This window comes from Photinus pyralis, unplaced genomic scaffold (genome assembly GCF_008802855.1).
Source record: "Photinus pyralis isolate 1611_PpyrPB1 unplaced genomic scaffold, Ppyr1.3 Ppyr1.4_LG1, whole genome shotgun sequence".
NCBI lineage: Eukaryota > Metazoa > Arthropoda > Insecta > Coleoptera > Lampyridae > Photinus > Photinus pyralis.
The window spans coordinates 7,599,309-7,618,185 of record NW_022170249.1 but is presented as its reverse complement, the minus strand read 5'-3'; the positions used below and the strand labels follow the sequence as shown (position 1 = coordinate 7,618,185).

General features: G+C 34.3%; 4 protein-coding genes across 6 annotated transcripts; 2 read left to right on the top strand and 2 right to left on the bottom strand.

The window, feature by feature from the left end:
• The first annotated feature begins 3,279 nt into the window (after positions 1-3,279).
• LOC116159824 lies at positions 3,280-6,025 on the top strand. Of its 2 annotated transcripts, XM_031472907.1 has the most exons (3): positions 3,283-3,584; positions 4,164-4,190; positions 5,729-6,025. In XM_031472907.1, exons 1-3 carry the CDS (start codon positions 3,402-3,404, stop codon positions 5,825-5,827), a joined length of 309 nt encoding a protein of 102 aa, XP_031328767.1. In that variant the 5' UTR covers positions 3,283-3,401; the 3' UTR covers positions 5,828-6,025. The 2 variants fall into 2 exon arrangements, with proteins under 2 accessions (XP_031328768.1, XP_031328767.1); XM_031472908.1 differs by lacking the exon at positions 4,164-4,190 and having other exon boundaries at positions 3,280-3,584.
• A 1,662-nt stretch (positions 6,026-7,687) lies between these two features.
• LOC116159388 (protein LTV1 homolog) lies at positions 7,688-9,410 on the bottom strand. Its single transcript, XM_031472357.1, has 6 exons — positions 9,282-9,410; positions 9,087-9,230; positions 8,807-9,038; positions 8,456-8,763; positions 8,098-8,403; positions 7,688-8,048 (listed from the first exon to the last, which is right to left on the bottom strand). The coding sequence occupies exons 1-6, from the start codon at positions 9,282-9,284 to the stop codon at positions 7,695-7,697; spliced, it is 1,347 nt and encodes a 448-aa protein (XP_031328217.1). The 5' UTR covers positions 9,285-9,410; the 3' UTR covers positions 7,688-7,694.
• A 4,452-nt stretch (positions 9,411-13,862) lies between these two features.
• LOC116178565 (RNA-binding protein pno1-like) lies at positions 13,863-14,796 on the top strand. Its single transcript, XM_031498106.1, has 2 exons — positions 13,863-14,335; positions 14,384-14,796. Exons 1-2 carry the CDS (start codon positions 13,949-13,951, stop codon positions 14,726-14,728), a joined length of 732 nt encoding a protein of 243 aa, XP_031353966.1. The 5' UTR covers positions 13,863-13,948; the 3' UTR covers positions 14,729-14,796.
• Positions 14,797-16,426: 1,630 nt separating this feature from the next.
• LOC116159650 lies at positions 16,427-17,789 on the bottom strand. 2 transcript variants are annotated; one of them, XM_031472672.1, is made up of 4 exons: positions 17,734-17,789; positions 17,513-17,665; positions 17,289-17,464; positions 16,427-16,622 (listed from the first exon to the last, which is right to left on the bottom strand). In XM_031472672.1, the coding sequence occupies exons 2-4, from the start codon at positions 17,648-17,650 to the stop codon at positions 16,601-16,603; spliced, it is 336 nt and encodes a 111-aa protein (XP_031328532.1). In that variant the 5' UTR covers positions 17,651-17,665; positions 17,734-17,789; the 3' UTR covers positions 16,427-16,600. The 2 variants fall into 2 exon arrangements, with proteins under 2 accessions (XP_031328532.1, XP_031328533.1); XM_031472673.1 differs by having other exon boundaries at positions 17,712-17,761.
• Between the last annotated feature and the right edge of the window lie 1,088 nt (positions 17,790-18,877).

Genomic DNA, 18,877 nt, shown 5'->3' with positions numbered 1-18,877 from the left:
AAAATTGTTTTTGATATCTTGTATATTTTCCTCAATAATTGAATGTTTCAAGACTAATCAGCAACCCTGTATATTATTTAGCATTTCTACATTTCGCCAGAATAATGGTGATCGTTGACGTAGGATGTTACACCTGGTATTTCTAGTAATGTCCTAAATTTAAATTAAATACAGACTAAACTATTTGTAGTGGTGACTCATAGCTAACTATCCAATGTCCTGTCAAAACACCCATTATGGCTGATTCCTACTCACTTCTAGGAATTTTGTGGCTGCCTTAAGATATTTTTAAGTTATGGGACAGCTGTTCGTACCATTTTAACGTGAACTGAGTACAAACCCCGACAGTGACTAATGCACGTCTGTGCTCACCTGTCTACATTTTCATTGCCCGCAATGCTCTGCTGGATTGATATTAAAATAAATTTACCTCATTTGACTCCCTTACTCTTTCCAAGGCTTACTTTTAGGCCAGGACTACTGCTGAGTTGCACCTGACCATAATGGGGTCTTTGCACTGTCTGTCGGATGTCACTGCACGTGTAGATCGTGTAATAGGTAGGTAGTAAGTAAGAAAAAAATTTTGATGGAAAGGACCCTTTTTTTCGGAATAATCCAAAAGTTTGGGAGCAATACACATGTTTTTATTTTATTTTATTGTTGAGTGGGCGGGGTTTCAGCTAAGGCTGCTCTACCAACCCAACCCACTATACATTTACAAATATTCATGCCCAAACCCGGATTCGAACCAGGGACCCTTAGAACCACAGTTCAGCTTTAACTGAACTGCGCCACACGGGCAACCACAACACATAGCAGGATGTAAATAATTGATTTTTTTCAAGTATGATTCTTTCTAAAATTTTCAAAATTCTCTACCTAAGACCCATCAGGAATGCGAAAATATTTCCAGTTTCGACGAAATCTTCCCAGGTCCAGATAGCTGTCTCCAAGAAGTTTATGTCTGTCCCTGATCAATGACAGACCACAAGCTTGGTAGTTTCATCTGCTATATAAAAAAAAAGGAGCTGGATGAATATGTGTGCATTAACTAAAAAATAATCATTATCCAACCAAAAACTAAAATACGATATAAAGGAAAATGTATTAACATATCGGCATAAAGCTCTTCCAAACACTGCTTATCAATTATCATAAAAAATACGAATAGAATAGAAAAGAAGAACAAAAAAACATATGTAGGTAAACTAAGTAATCTAAAAAATATGTCGTATACATGAACTATTCATATGTATTATAGCTAGGCATGGGAATTTTTTTCGATATATCGATAGGTATCGATAGTTATCGATATATGGAATAACAATAGGTGGAGCTAAAAAAATCGATATATCGATACCTATCGATATGTCGATAACTATTGATATATCGATATGTCGATAACTATTGATATATCGATATGTCCATAACTATTGATATATCAATATGTCGATAACTATTGGTACAATAAAATTATGTTATTGTTGAGATTTCAACGAGCGCTACTATTTTTATTAATAAAATCCATTTTCGGGTTTACTCTCGTGTAAATTTACTATTTTTAGTTGCTCGACGTTTCGGAAACTTAACTTTGCTCCCTTTCTCAAGAGAAGCGCTACGTCACATCATCATCCATGCCAAATAAACGCAGTAATAAAATCTTTAGAAAATAGATCTTTTCGTCTTACTGACGATTGCTCAAAAAAAGAAGCACTTCAAAAACTTGAACAAAATGTTGCATCAAAATGGCTACTCTTTAGAATTTAGATAAAATAAAGAAGACAATCAAAGGGTGTCATCATGGCCTATGTATCGGTATCTGATTGATGGTTAGAGAGGACCAGTCACAAACAAACCGAAAAAGCTAAGAACACTTCAAATTTAGATATACAGTTTCAATTGATTAACATTTACGAAATCTAACAAAAAACTCTTGATAAAGGTAGCGAAGAAACGTCGAGTAACTATTAATAGTCACTTTACACGAGAATAAACTGGAAAATGGATTTTATTAATAAAACTCGATAAGATAACTATCCCTGTCGATAACTATTGATACGTCGAATATTTCTCTCAAATGAGGCGTGCAATTACCGCTTAATTACAGCGGTAATTGCATTGTAGAAAGCTAAAGAGCCCTGCGATAATTGCACAGCTAATATGGTAACTCCATTAAAGTTGCAAGAACTGCATTCGGTTATTTTCATATTTTGTTAAAAGAGCCCTCTTGTCTTGTCGGGCTCTTCCGCCAAAATATAAAAGTAAACTCGTGTAGTTTTTAGACACGCTTTCAAAAAAATTATCGGTAATATTATATCGATACCTATATATTAAAAACTATCGCCATAACGAGAACTATCGATATACCGATACTTATCGATATAGCGGCAGTTATCGATCTTTCGATAGTTATCGGTGTATCGATAACCATCGATATTTCGATAATTATCGGCATATCGATAAGTAAAATATATCGATAGGTAAGTACCCGATACTTATATCGATAGGTGAAAACAGTTATCGCCCATCCCTAGCGATAACTATCGACATATCGATAACTATCGACATATCGATAACTATCGACATATCGATAACTATCAACATATCGATAACCATCGATATTTCGATAATTATTGGCATATCGATAAGTAAAATATATCGATAGGTAAGTACCCGATACTTATCGATAGGTGAAAACAGTTATCGCCCATCCCTAATTATAGCATAGTTTTCAACATGCATGTTACAAAGTTTGCAAATTGTGTACATTGGGGACCTCTTTAATAAATTTGTCTTGGCTGTAGGTAAATAAAACGTATTATTTCCACGGTAGTTCCCTCGAGGAATATGAAAGTTCAACATTCTTAATAAATCCGGTGCATCAATGTCATCATGTAACAATTTATACAGGAACGCAAGACTACATTCTTTCCGACGCAGTTCTAATGACACCATGCCCGACATTGATAGCAGAGCTTGATGATCAAGGTTTCTTTCAGGATATATTCCATGATTTTTATGATATTGAATTCACATTTCTTTTTTATGTCCATTATCAAGGAACCATCAGATCATAGTGTGAAATGGTGCATTATTAATTCCCATCACATTAGCTGGGTCCTACTGATTAAAATTTGGTCTGAAAAAAATTTTTTTTTTTAAATAAATATGATTATAATTATTAAAACTTAGGTGGACCAATGCATTTGTATTATGCCGATATGATACTGCGGAGCACAGTGCTGTTAACCTAGGAAAAAATTGACCACATCAATGGTTACATATATTGTTTCTTGTTTTAGAAACTTTGGGCTCTTTGCGATTTGACTTCGGGACTCTTGTTGACGAAGGCAACCAATTACGATTTAAAAGATTCTCCATCCGAAACGCGTATTCCGACCATGTATTTTTATCCCCAAAGCGATTTCATCAACACGCGCGTTTTCCTTCCGCCCGATCTACAATATCAACCAAACAAGAAAATGGCCATCTCCTTCTCTATGGTCGGTCAAGATAGGCCAGCAAAGAGGACGAAGAATAAGCCAAAGCAGGACCAGTGCAGTCCTTTGGGAACTGATGTAAAGGTAAATTCTTGTTGCAAATGTTGAACAAATGTAGGTAGGCAACATTTTTTGTTTCATTTGCTTTATTTGATTAACACTAACCAGGGTTCAGCGAAAATGGTGATGTGTGTGTGTATCTTTCAAGAACTTCACTTAATCTTTTGGTATGCAGAATTTAAACATGTCGATAGATTTTATTCACTTATCAAGAGTAGTTGTTTAAAATATGTGGCCAATGGTAGGTATTCTGATTCTAAAAGAAGTCTTGTCTATAATCCATTTTAATGTTTAAATTGTCATTTGAAATTTTAAATTCAATACTGTATAGATGCACCAAACTACCAAAACAACTGTATAGCAGTGACTATATCATTAGCAAAACAAAAAGCGATCACATAAACATTAACAGCATGATTGTGCTAGCAAAACTGGGTGCTGGGTGTTGTATAGGCTCTGTTGCATCTATGGCTCATCTTTAATGGGAAAAATGGAACACCCTTTCACTCTGTATGTTTACTTACCATTGACAATATTGAATGTTTATTTGTTTTGATGTTTATTCTATGTCGTTAGTAATTATTATGTTTTTCATTACAATAGCTTTATGCTGGAGGAATTGATGCCCAGGTAAGAATTTTTCTTTATTATTGAGGTTTCATATTTTTTGCAAAATATTCTACCTTGTACCAAATGGAGCCCAGCTATACATAAATAAACTGTTTTTTAATTTCAAAATTCAAAAAATTTAAATTGTTTTTTAGTTTGTTGAATCGTTTTTGAATTTTTTTAATATCCTTGTGTTATATTTTTAAAAGATAATAGACCATCTATTTAGACTCTAGATCTACAAGGTGTTCCATTTCAAAAATTGATAAATTTTTTACCTGGCTCAGTATACAGGCCGTGCGCTATAGCATGCTGAATAAAGGTGCAGATTGAATATGACATCAGCAACTGCCGGAAAATCTTGTTGATTGAAATTCCTACTTTAGTGGCGTTCATTTAAGCGTATCTTGCGCTTATAATATCATGCTCGTTATTATGACTTATGTACTGCACTGGAAATTCTGAAAACACATTGTGCATATCTTCCTAAGTAAATATAGCGTCATTCTATTCCTTACGCTAGCGAAAATATTCAAAGTTTCTTTTTCTTTCTTGTTTTTTTAATAACAAACAATTAAGGATCCTATAAAAGTGTCAAAAATAGGACATCCTGTATAATTCATGTCAGTAGTTGCCATTTTGAATTTCATTTTTTGTGAAACTTATAATGAAAAAGGCATATGTTATTCGAAATGAATCAGTTTCAAAAATTTTTAAACGATAATCGGCACAAAACTGCAAAATATTTAACCTAACCTATCTTCACTAATATCAAAGTTAGCCATGCACCTCACTCGATCTGGAACACCCTGTATGTCACATGTTTTTACAGTCGTCATTATCTAGCATGTCTGTTCATGGTGTAGGTGTAGGCTTTGGTCCAAGATTCTGGCGTCGGAACCTCATTAACCCTACACTTCTTGAAAAACTTGTTAATATTAAAAGTTGTCAGATAGGCTTACAATAAAAATAATTTCTCTTATACAGGATGTACCAGAAACCCCGAACATAACCTTAAAACCTGAGAAATATTAATTTGTGATGCACACCAAATTGAAATAGCAGAGCCATTTTGTTTTTGACAAATAGGGGATAGATTACCCGTTCTAACTCATCTTTGAAATAGATCAAAAGTTAACTTTGATATTAGGTGTCAAAAGGAACCCTATAATTAACACTATTCAATCGAGAAATGGAAACTATTCAATCGCAATTACTTTCTATACCAAAAATTAAAAAAAAACGCGAGATTTCAGTCGTTTTTATCAGCAAAGCTCTATCACTACTTTGATGTATGAAAATCAAGGGTGGCTATGAACTGGAATGTGAATGACACAAATAAAACTATACCATTCCGTTTGACCACGCCCATAAATAACAAGTTTTTTGAGAAATGCATAGTTAAGTATCTTTCGACGCCAGAATCTTGGGGCATCCTGTATATTCATTTTTTGTCAATTGAGAGGTCGCTTGATGTTTCGTGGAATATTTTGCAAGAAAGTGAAACCTAGAGAGAAACCATTAACTATCAAGAAAATTTATATTGACATTGATTCTAGCCATCGGAGGCCTCCGAAACAAAAATACAGCTACCCGTTTTGGATGACGTCGAACCACCAGCGAAGAGATTGCGTGAAAAAATTGACTTAGAGAAATGATCAACTTAACATTTGAACACCCTTTGTTTTCTTTTTAAACAGTGTGGCGTTTGTATAAAGAAAAGTCGTCGCGAGCACTTTTGGAACAATGTGAAAGTTGATAGGCAAAAAAAGCATGTATTAATTTTTTTGTACATATGGTTATATACTAACTTTTTTAACAATAACGAACGAAAAATAAATTTCATCTCTTCAGTGGTTTACGTGTTTATTCTGCTGCTGATATAATTTTTGGATTAAATTTGTATAAAGCCTTGTATTTCGTACATAAATCTCAATAAGAATTCTGTCAAGTTAATGGAAATAAAGAAATATTTTGTATATGTTTGTAGACAGAATCATTCCATAAGTACGTAATTTAAAAATAGTTTGTGAGTAAATTGTTACATGAAATACATAATACTATTACGTTTTCAGGATTCAAATATTTAGTACGAAGGATGCCTATAAATTTTAGGGTAAGTTTTGCTATTAAGATTGATTTAAATGATAATTATAAATATCTTTTTTGTTTAGTGATGCGAGTAATTGTATTTTTAATATTTTTTCAGTTATATCAAATTTTTGTCTTATTTTATGTTCATCTATGAATTTTAATAGTTTGTAAGAATTGTCACGATGGTTTTGTCTTTTCTAATTAAATATAAAAATTTTTATTTTTTATTTCAATATGGTCGCTCGTATGTACAGGTAGGATCAAAAGTTATGTCCTACAGATACATCAATTCTACCATTTTCTTTACAATTTATTTCAACTTCGTTTCTAAATTCAAGTTAGTCTTGAAATAACCAAAGCACCATAAAACCAGAAAAATTAAATTTTGGTTTATACTTGCACAAAGCACACTGGCAATTTTCGAGATTTGATACATCTATGTGTGTAAGATCATAAGCTGGAAGAGGCTTCCATGCTCTCGATGAAATAATACTGATGAAAAGAGCAAATGAGCAAGATTATTTTTTTGAAAAATATAAATAAAATGAGCAAAGGATGAAAATGGTAGAACCATACGCACCGAAAATATTGAGCTCAGTTTTTTTTGGAGCAGGTTAGACGCAAGCTGACGAACCAAGGAGACATGTATTGGTGCGACAAAGCGATATAGCATACATTCAAAAATGAACACTTTGCAACTAGTAACACGTCACATAAGAATGGCCGAATGTTATACTTCAGAAAGTAGTAATTGGATGGTGGTGGATTCATAACCTTGGGTCTATTTCATGTTTTCTGATCTACTTAAGGGACCTTATGTACGATAAAAGGCGGTTAAAATTACGAATGTGATAGACAAACGATACTTGGTACAAAACAACATCGCATTTTCAGATAATAAAAATGTGACATAGGAACACCCTATATAGTGATTTTATTAAATCTTAATTATTTCAGTTATGTTTATCTGTGGTTATTTGAAGTATTTTGGACCTATGTCTATGATTTTGGATATGAAACTTTGAAGCTGTCATATGATGTATATAATCCATATATATATGATATAATCTTACTCGTAGATATAATCAAAGACTATACAGGGTGTCTGATGTCACTTTTTTGTTATCTGAAACATGCGACGTTATTTTGTTTTTTTAATTAAAGATTGGGATTCCGTGGAAAATACACCTTTGTTAATTGAACGGTCTTCCTAACTCATACAACTAGGAAAGTTAGCAATAGTGCTGACCCAATTTGGAAGGTACTGATAGAATAAACAATCCTATGTTAAAATCTAATTGAATTTGTATTTAGAACCTATTGTATTCATCTAGACACCACCCTTTCAGATACAATCGATAAACCCAGCCATGGATCTTCTAAATTTTCAGACTTGTAGGTGGATTGATCATAATCATTAAAAATCTGTCATTACAATATTTTATTGCCCTGTACATTATTCCTATTATTAATAGTAATCTTAATCTGCCTCTTATGTTCGTCTTTAAATGCCTCACTGTTAATTTTCTTTTCACATCTTCTCTCCTTCCTGTACTCTCTCAATAACCTTTTCCTTTCCCTCTTCTCTTCTAAGGTTTCATCAGGAGGACGAATTGAAAGTGTGGATAATGTCGAAATTATTGATTTGGCAGCAACTGACGTGGGTCCATTGTGAGTTCTGTTATAGTCTTCATTTAATTGGGATAGAGCTTTTGATGTAAGTTTACTGGAGTTTAGGATGTCTACTGGAATACCAGTTCTCATGTTCACTTTGATCTTTGTTGGCTAGAAATTTGTAAAATATAACGAAGGTTAACAAGTTGTAAGTACTCACCTTAGGGTCTTTAATTAGCTTAGGATGATTGTAAATATTGGAATATGTGCTTAATATTGATTCGCAATCCCACTTTTCCCTTTCAGGAACACAAATTTTGACTAATTCTTCTTCATTTTCAAGATCGGATTCTTCGTTTGGCTTATAAATTACTTTACCATCTTCCTTGTATAGATTTTCCTGCTCTTTCCTTTTTCTATATTCATCAGCATAACGTAACAAAAGGTCTGTAGCATCAGGTATGTGTCCCTCAATCTCATCTAAATCCAAAGCCCCAATTTCGGTATCATCGTAAGTCGCATACAACTAAAACTACCTAATCTAGTAAAACCATTAATTATATATATACGGGTGCAACCTGCTCAAATTTATCATCTAGTAGTGTTAACTGATCATTTCGTCTCATTACAGAACTACTCATTGAGTATTCAGTAAATCGTGATTTGGTCTCTTCATCTCTGAAAGTATACTCACGATCCTCTAATGAGTTTACTGCATCTAGGGCTTCCGAATCAAAATCAGAATCAACATCAGATTCTACATCTTCATCCACTTCAGCATTAGCGAGTTCTATAAAATTATCTTCCAATTCATTTTCCGGATCATCATAATCAAAATCTTCATCCATAGCGGCCACTACGTCTGGGTCCAAATCAGGTCTGGGCCCTAATAGAAGTGATATTACAATGTAAACAGCAAAGTAACTTACCTCGATGTGGTGCAGCCTTATTGAGGAGACCAACCTTTTCTTCAACGGTAGATGCGAATACTGAACTTGGTAGTTGTAATTTAGGTTTTGCAATAGCTTTTGCATCTGTGCCAGACTGCTCAGGTACCCATTCAGCCGTCGAATTAACATCTCGTAAATGTTGCAAGTAATTATAGTCATCATCATAAAAAATTCCGTACTTTTCCTGCTCTTCTTTGCGCTTTGTGGGGCCCTATTGACAAACATTTTTAAACGACCAAATCGCAATAGGTTACGTTACTTTATTATTCGTTTTCTTGTGTAGTGGGATCAAAACATGTTGCGGGGCAGATTCGTCTGCTGCCAAAGGATCCTGTTGACTTCTGTGCACTAGATGGAAAGTGACCGCATTCTTACGGTCAATGAATTTCTTTTTATTCTTAGGCTAAAAATAAATAAACGTTGCAAATTTATTTTTCAAGAAATTAATATTTACCATAATTACGACTTTAACCTAAAAAGCACGTTGTCAAGAAGAAAAAATATTTAGGTTTGACAGTTGGCGAACCAGTGAACACTAAACAACATCAATTTGTGGTACCAAAACGGTTTTCCTTCTACGGTACAATCGGATAATGATATATATATATATGTATAATATTTACTATACAATGCGGATAGTACAGATGTTCGCACGACACCTCAATTTATCATTTACGGAACAACATGAAAAGTTTGAAGAAAGAGTTTCTCTCTTACGATTACCCTTATACCTTTTGTTAATACATTATGTTGTGAGATAGGTAGCTGAAATGTACCTAAGTTTTGATTTTCGTTGAAAAATAATCAAAAAGGAATTCGCGATTCAGATTAACACTAGAGGCGCTGATGTAATTTACAAATACGCGTATTTGCGCCGGTTGGTAAATATTATTGGGTTTATTCTAACTGGTTTTTAAGTGAAATTGTACTAATTGGAAAATGAATTGAATTTATCCTGCCGTTTGTAAGACTTTAAAATATAACCCCTTAATCCTATCCTACCTGAAAGGCCTTTTTCTTAAGAATTCGAGGCTGTCACAATGTGCTGCCACCAGAGGTCTCAGTGTTAATCTGAATCACGGCATCCCGTATCTTCACACTGAGTTTTGCTTGGCAGGAAAAGCTTCTCGAAGCAGAGCCTTCCATTCTCCCCGGGTGTGACCAACTGTGGGCTGGTTTCCAGGCCCCGGGCAGTTTTTAGCGCCCTGTGCTATGTTTACCCCCGTAACTAATGTTTACAATAGTAAATTGCGTGCTTAGTGACCCAGCTTGATAGGTAGAAATAAGCACCTTTTACTACAGGCGTTGAATGATAAGTAAAATAAATTTAGTTTTGCAGATTTATTTTGACAGAAATTATCCACAAGCCCAAATCTAAACTGCAAATATTAAGAAAACATATAACTTAGCACACTCTCCCCCCCCCCCCCGAAACTTGTGCCATGGGTTCTAACCCAGTTAGTTTTACGGTTATTAATTGTAGGTAACAAGGTTTTCCATCTCATTGATCAAGAAGGGGTTTTAGCAAAGCACAAAAACAGATAGTGTTGCATTGTTTAATTACGACAAATATGTAGTTAGATTAATAAAATAGATGTAATACTAACAAAAATACCTGAAAATACTTTTTGTATCTCCACAATTCTTCAGACGTTCACTATAAGGTTTGTAACTAAAAAATAGAAAGCTCTAAGGCTATTTATACATAAATAACATCAATATTTGATGTAACATATCACAAGTTAAAGTTTTTACTATCCATTAGATGTTGGTAAGTAGGTATAGAACATGCTAAAATCCGAGATAGTGGTATAGCATAATATAATCTTATACAATATTGTGTCAACTATTCTAATACTAAAATTGCATTGCTAATGAAACAATGACAAAAATCTAATTTCTTGTAAATTTCCCAGTTGTTTAAACCATTTTTGGTTTTATGAATTAGACTTTTGCCATGTTCTTACGCTGGGTATAGAATAAAAAAAATATTGATATTTGGCATGCCATTACATTAATATGCTATTGTCAAAGTTTTTGTATTAGTAGGCTAAAAATAGGTATAAGTAATCTTGTTTTTCAATAAAACATTATTCAATTTTACATGGTAAATACATAAAGAAACCTCAATGTGAGATCGAAAATAAATTTGTGTGACTAAATTAACAACAAACAATGAAACAAAACTAAGGCAGAGATCAAAACATTTTGCGCTTCATTCCAGAACAGCTAATGCTGTCGTCGCCATCAGCTAATTAACTTGATATGTTGAGAAAAATGTAAATAAACGAGCTCGCTGTTCTAGGAAAGAATGAAAATGCAACTTAACATTAATGAGTCTTTGTTCGTCAAATTAATTTGCATTCAAAACTAAAACGTATTATCACAAATAGAACTTCACACTTTCAGTATAGTTTAAGCACAAAGTACGTAGTGCATTTAAGAAATCGGTTCATTAAATTCCTCCGGTAAATAAATTCTTTGTGGTTGCGTTATATCCGCACGACACACCGGGCACCTTTCACAACGAGCAGCACATGATGAGCACGCGACAACGTGCGCACAGGGAAGAAATGCGGTGTCGATCTGCAGATCCATACAAATTTTGCAAGTCATGGCGTCCATGATTTTTGTTAACCGTTCGTGAGAACTCTGTAAAGAAAATTACATAAGCAAAATTGATATTTATAGTATGAGTTTACCACTACTGTTTTTATTTTTCAAATCAAATCACAACTTGTTTGTTATGCTAAATATGAAGCTGACGTCATTAAGGCCACACCTAAATATAATTGATATATCTTATTTGAAATGTGTGTTTGTGCCTGCGCATAGCAATTTTTAACAATGCCTATCAAAACAAAATGAACAAGCATTCATTTGTTACCAAACCCATTCAAATCTGTCATTTTTCTGTTTATTAAGGATCCTCAGATCCTTTATAGTTTTGTATTGTCGTCCGTCCGTCCGTCCGTCCGTCCGTCCGTGTGCGCTCTAACTCTTTTTTAAAGTGGCCGATTGTGTTGAAATTTGGTATACGGGTACGTTGGACATTAAGAACGGACGCTATTGATTTTCAGGAAGCTGGTTCAACAGGAACAAAAGTTATACGACTTCGAGTGAATGAATCGGGAACAGGAAAAACTGCGAACTCAATATAATAAAAATTAACATATTTCATTCCCTAGGTCATGTATCGAGTTCGGACTTTCGCTAGATTATTCCCTATGACTCTTAGATGTGTAACAATTCAATATAACTCTTCTCTGTGGTCTCGGTCAAAAGTTTTAGAGCAAAATGTACCCAAAATTATTCTTTACACATGAATTTAGAGTTGTAAAAGCTTTCAAACGCATTATCTTGATGCTGAAAGAGTTGATAACGTGCACGTTTGATAACCGCATGTGTGTGATTCAAAAATGTTAAATTATTTTTCTGAGGCCACATGGATTTTGATCAAAATATGTCAAAATCGTTAATTATGCACCAAGATCGTTGGGAAAAAGACTACGCGCATTATCTCAATGCCCAAGACATGAATTTGTGCATTTTTGGCGACCACGTGGATTTTGATCAAAACATGTCAAAATCGTTATTTATGCACCAAGATCGTTGGGAAAAGACTAGGCGCATTATCTCAATGCCCAAGACATGAATTTGATGAATTTTTGGCGACCACGTGGATTTTGATCAAAACATGTCAAAATCGTTATTTATGCACCAAGAGCGTTGGGAAAAAGACTACGCGCATTATCTCAATGCCCAAGACATAAATTTGATGCATTTTTGGCGACCACGTGGATTTTGATCAAAACATGTCAAAATCGTTATTTATGCACCAAGATCATTGGGAAAAAGACTAGGCGCATTATCTCAATGCCCAAGACATGAATTTGATGCATTTTTGGCGAAAACGTGGATTTTGATCAAAACATGTCAAAATCGTTATTTTTGCACCAAGAGCGTTGGGAAAAAGATCAAGAGCATTATCTCAATGATCTAAACATGAATTTGATCTATTTTTATGGACCACATGGATTTTGATCAAAACATGTCAAAATCGTTATTTATGCACCAAGATCGTTGGGAAAAAAACCAAGAGCATTATCTCAAAGCCCAAGACATGAATTTGATGCATTTTTGTTAACTATAAAATGTATTTTGTAAGATTAAAATAAATTGTCGTTAAAAGTGATTGTAATACTGAGGATCCTTCGATATTTCGTTGTATCGGTTTATTTATATAACAAGAGCGCGAAGTTCAATTTCGCGCATTGAGACTGAAGGTATTTTGACGAGGCGAAGCCGAGTTAAAATATCAGTCAAATGCGCGAATTAACTTCGCGCTAGCGTTATATACAATATTTTTTCTACAACTGAACCGATTGTTAATTAAATTTGCTGTTTAAGTTCAACTTTGTCCCGTGCGCGAAATACTTTTTTTCACTGTTGACGATTTCGCGCACGTTGTCAAGAGCAACTTTACTTATTAATTAACCGATTAAAAATCTAGTACTTTGCGTTTCGAAATCCGTCAGAAAATGACAGGTTTTTTTGACAGTTGTAGAAAAAAGTATTATATATTATTTAGAACAGCGAATTCAACATAAAGAAAGACCAAATTACTAAAAACGGTTTCCTAATATAACAATTTACAATAAATGTTCGAATAAGTCACCATTAACTGCAATACAGTAACCAAGTCGATCATAAAAGCCATTTCGAACTGCTGCTAATTGATAACTGGATATCTTTTTGTTTTAGAAAATTCCATGGCATCGCAGATTATTGAAAAAGATGGGGGTTTTATTTTTCCAATTTTCCGTCTTTATTAGGCAAAAAAAAATTAATACGGTTGATTGACTAACACATTTTTTTCTACAAAAAACCTAAAATAATTTGGGGAGCCAATAATCGCATGAATTTTACATTGAAATCCCTATGATGCGTTACGCAAGTCACCACCCTGTATACAATTTTTATCCAATGGTGCAAATAATTTCGAAATTCCCGCACTAATTTTGAAAATTTGACACCAATCAGAGCAGTGGAGTGACCTAACCTCTTTTGGTTGTTTTTAGCACGTGCCATAATTATCATTATTTGGGAAGTGCCTTCAAAATGGACAGTAATTCAGTTAACATAGACGCTGACAACTTCGAACCTGCAAAAAAGGGTGCAAAGCGTCGTGTCAATTCTGTCGGTGATGGATCTATGGAGGTGGATTCTCATAATGGTATCGAAGGTCGAAGTCGCAATAAACCACCACGTGCAAAGCGAAGTAAAACAACCTCGTTTTCTGAAACTAAAGAAAATGTACGTAAAATTCCTGTACCATCTCACCGATACCCACCGTTGAAAGAAAAATGGTTGAAAATATTTTCTCCGATTGTGGAACATCTGCAATTGCAAATTCGCTACAATGTCAGAACTCGAAATGTAGAAATACGTACGTGTGAAGAGACTAAAGACATAGCTAACTTGCAAAAGGCAGCCGATTTTGTTAAGGTAAACATCCAATCTTTCACCGCTGTAAACGTCACATTTTCATTGCAGGCATTTGTGTATGGATTCGATGTGGAAGATGCCCTAGCATTACTTAGATTGGACGATTTGTTTATTGAATCATTTGAAATTAAGGATGTAAAAACTCTGAAAGGTGATCATCAGTCGCGAGCGATAGGCAGATTGGCCGGTAAAAGTGGCCGTACAAAGTTCACAATTGAAAACGTTACCAAAACAAGAATTGTCCTAGCAGATAGCAAAATTCATATATTAGGCAGTTTTCAAAATATTCAATTGGCACGACGAGCCATTTGTAATTTAATCATGGGTTCCCCACCGTCTAAAGTATATGGACAATTGCGGAATGTAGCTGCTAGGGTTTCTGAGCGTGTTTAAATACTACCATACTTGGTAATTATAATTTATTGTGTATATTTTCGTTAGCATTAAAATTGTAATGTATTTCTTGGTATTATTTCTAATCGAGGATTTTTGGGAATTCTGTGGTATTTATTTTACATTACCCAATGCTTGTTAATCATGGCAAATAGGACAGGTTCTGGTATGCCAGTAGTATAGCAGTGTAAGCTTCAATCTACAAGGTGTCTCATACAGTGTACGTGGCACAACAAAAACGAAATTTGTAGGAAACAATGTACTTAAAGTTACTTAAAAGTGTGCATCCCTGTCATCGTTGGAGAGGGCTCTTACTTTCCTACATGCGTACGGTTTACTTTTAAAATTTGAGGGAGTCCTTTGAAGGATACAGGGTGTCAAATGACAAATAATGCAAATGGATATTCAACCTTTTACGTGAATAAACACATTCATAAGAAATATTAGCTACACAAAACAATCCTTTTGTTTTGTTTCCTGAGCCCTACAGTCAAGTGTTCTTCCAAAAGAGTTGGCGTAAACCTGCATGGCCTTGTAGATTTAATGCGCGTTTTAAATTAACATAGGAAATTAAAACAATCTAATCTAAACTTAACGGGACTGAAATTCTAAAATATTAATTTGCGATTTGCCCCCGTCTTCTAAATGGGATGAGCTTTTGGGCGCAAGAAAGACAATTGAAATATCTTGAAGGGAACGGTTGCAAACGGCGAATTATTCACAGCTTCTGTGACACAACTTTGCGGTGCCTACCTAGCTGACACCATGTTGCATATTTAGTCGATTTCATATTTGACATTCAAAAAGTTGCCAAACTTCATATATGTTAAGGCGCAGATAGAGTAGCAAGTTACTTGCGACTATCTCGCGCGAGAAACTTCCACATGTATTATACTGAGTAATAAGAGTCGCGATAAACTGTCCGGCAAGTTGGGTGAGCCATTGCTGTCGCAATTTCTCACAATGGTGTTTACACTAGCAGCTCTTTTAACTTCCGTAAATGCGGCGTTTTGGCGCCAATAGGGACATTGTGTTCACGGACAGATGCACACCATCGACTCCCTTTGCTCTGTTGCTTAATAATTTACCCTGGGTAATGTGCCCTAACAAAAAAAAAAACTGATTGAGTAAAACCAATTATATTTATTTATACAAATGTCTTGATAAATATGTGTATTTTTATATTTTATAATATCTAGTATCAACTACCCTATATCGTCAATTCAGTGCTGTTTTTTGCAAGTCTGAAATGTACAAAATTATGGGTACAGCACAATGTGCAAGTGATAAACAAACCTTGCAAATTGCGCCAACATAGTGGAGTTGAGCACAGATTTAGTGTACAAGTACTATTTCCACAGGAACTTGTGCCATCTGGCGAAAACTTCATTCTGAGTCGGCAAATAATATCCTCAACTGATTATTTTGCTTTGCATGATAATGGAACAAGCTGCTAGGTATAGGTACCGGTCGGTAAAAAGAGACTAGCTGTTCGCTTGTTACCCTTATTAGGTCATATAGTTCATCAGAACCAGAAAATGTTGAACTCTGACATGGGTCATGAGTCTCCAGGGAGTATGTAAATATAATTTAGAAGTACCTTTCCCATTTTCCTAGACATCCTTTATAATAGTTTCGTGTGCACACCTTTTTGTGATTCCAAAATATTGGATTAAATTTTAAAATTCCAGCTACAGGTGAGATAACACAGATTTATATTTTACAATATATAGCTAACAAGGAAGACTAATAATAGTCGCTTGACATTAATTACATTAGGTTTCTGCCTAGCCTAGTAGGTACTTTTATTTACAATAATAATGTGCAATAATTAGGAGTGTTCCTTCATTGATTATTTAATTCGTTGAAACTCTAGATGAAAGATGGGGTTACTCTGTAATAAGAAATGTTTGAAATGATTTCTACTATAATCAAAAGAGATAATTGTTTTACAATTATTTAAACAACTTTATCCGAGACTTTATCCATGATGGTGTACCTGATAAAAGTTTGAGACACACATCTTGAACAAAGTGTCAAATGATAAGGTATTCTGGATATGGATACACTACTGATACAACATATCAATGGACTGAAGATATGTACATGTTACAGATTTTCCCTTAAGGGAGTTAACAGAATACATTATCAACACCCTAATCATAGGACAATAATTCATTGATAAGATTTGATGTTTTGAGTGTATATCTAATAATCCATAAAATTTCATTACCAATCATCCACAGATTACCACATATACAGAGATGCCATAATTAAATTTGCATTAGCATTACTGTACCTTAGCAACATGGTATTGTGTAGAATTTCTATCTAAAAAATTGTACAAATAACAATGTTGTTACAAAATGTGCATGACAAAATTTAGCATGTTGTCAGATGGCCTTTATACAAAAATAAATTAAAAAAATTATGACTTTCATTATGTGCAGGGGAAAACTAATCTTTTTCAATCACGTTTGTTCTACACAAGAAATGTCGCATCACTGCTTGTTCTCCACAGTTCGATCGTTACCATCCTGATTATTCTTTCAACCCCTACCTTTGCATGGCTCGCACTTGTTCTTTGACTTCCTCGATTTGCTGTGCAGATCGCATAATAGAATCATACTGATAGCCAAAATGTATATGCAAAAGTTGCAATTTCTTCAAGTTAGCTTCACTGTTATCCAAGGCGTGCTCTTGTAAAGCGAAATTACGAGCTGAATGCATTATTATCTATAATCAACTGATGTAAAGTGATGGAACAACTATCTAAACCAATACCTCGCTACTTTTTGACCCCTTAATGATGTGCCTTGCTAGGGAAGCTACATTGTTGACGTTGACTTGCACTCGATCAGCTAAACGCATTTTAGAATCGGCAAACAGAGATCTAGCGCTTGTACTACTCGCAGATGCCATATTCAATTCTTCTCACTGAAACGTTAAGTTTATTATTTCAAAACTTTTGATTCTAATATACATTATGATAAAATAATTCTAACCTTCAATTAAATCTAAAAACAAAACAAGATCGATGACTGTCAAGTGTCAAATTTGTATTTCAGATGACATGACAACAATGCAGAGGAGTCAATTTTCATACAAGGAACTACTCTCATACATTTTATAAATTAAAACAATAGAATGATTAATTTTAAACGTCTCGCCAGGAAAGATTGCCGGTCACAGAACACTTGAACTTCCGGGATAGTGTCGTGTCAATGTTGAACAAAAAAACTTTTCGTTCAACATTGACACGATTCTATTCCGGAAGTCGCTCGCATCTTAAGAAAAACATAGATTGTAGATCGACACAAGGTGTGCTGTGACTGGCAATCTTTCCTGGCGAGAGTAATATGTTGAAAGCAAACAAGTTGACATAGTGAGTGAGTGATAGGTTGGATCGGTAAAATCAAAGCAGGATATACTTATAATTACAAGCCGTGCAGATGTAAATTTGGAAACGATAAACTGAATATAAAACGGTCCTTATTACATACATTAATTTATAACATCAGTATTAATATTTATCACTATACTTGCAATCACATGTATAATACCTACTTAAATAAAATTGAAACAGAAGCGTGGATTTCATTCACAAATTTTACCACATGGATGTTAAAAACTGGCGTTAGATACAATTCAATTTACTTAATATATCAAATATTAAACCTTCTCGAAAAAAAATTTTGAAGGCATATACAACTTCACAGAAAAAGTTTGTCACACTTGTTTTAATTCCTTATCATGGCAAATACATTGTGATGTCTCGATAACGTTCTAGAAGGTTCGCAACAATATGTTGAAATTACCTTCGAATTGTTTTTGAGGTATCTATTATTTGTAACGAAGCACCCGGAATTTCTGAGTGGAGTTTGCCGTTTACGAGGACCACCCGGTATAGTACCGATTGGTTAGGGGCTTCGTTACGCAAGAAAACCATGATTTCGAGAAGTTTCCGCGATGTCATGAAGACAAGGGGATACCGTAATTAATTAACCCGTTAATGTTGGAATTTTGGAATTATTTTTGTAACTCTTAAACGAAGGGTCTTGTTTTGGAGAAGACGAAGGACAATTAATATGTTTTGGTTTCAGCGCCGTTAATTGTTTATAAGCTGATTTAGTTCCCAATAATAAGTAA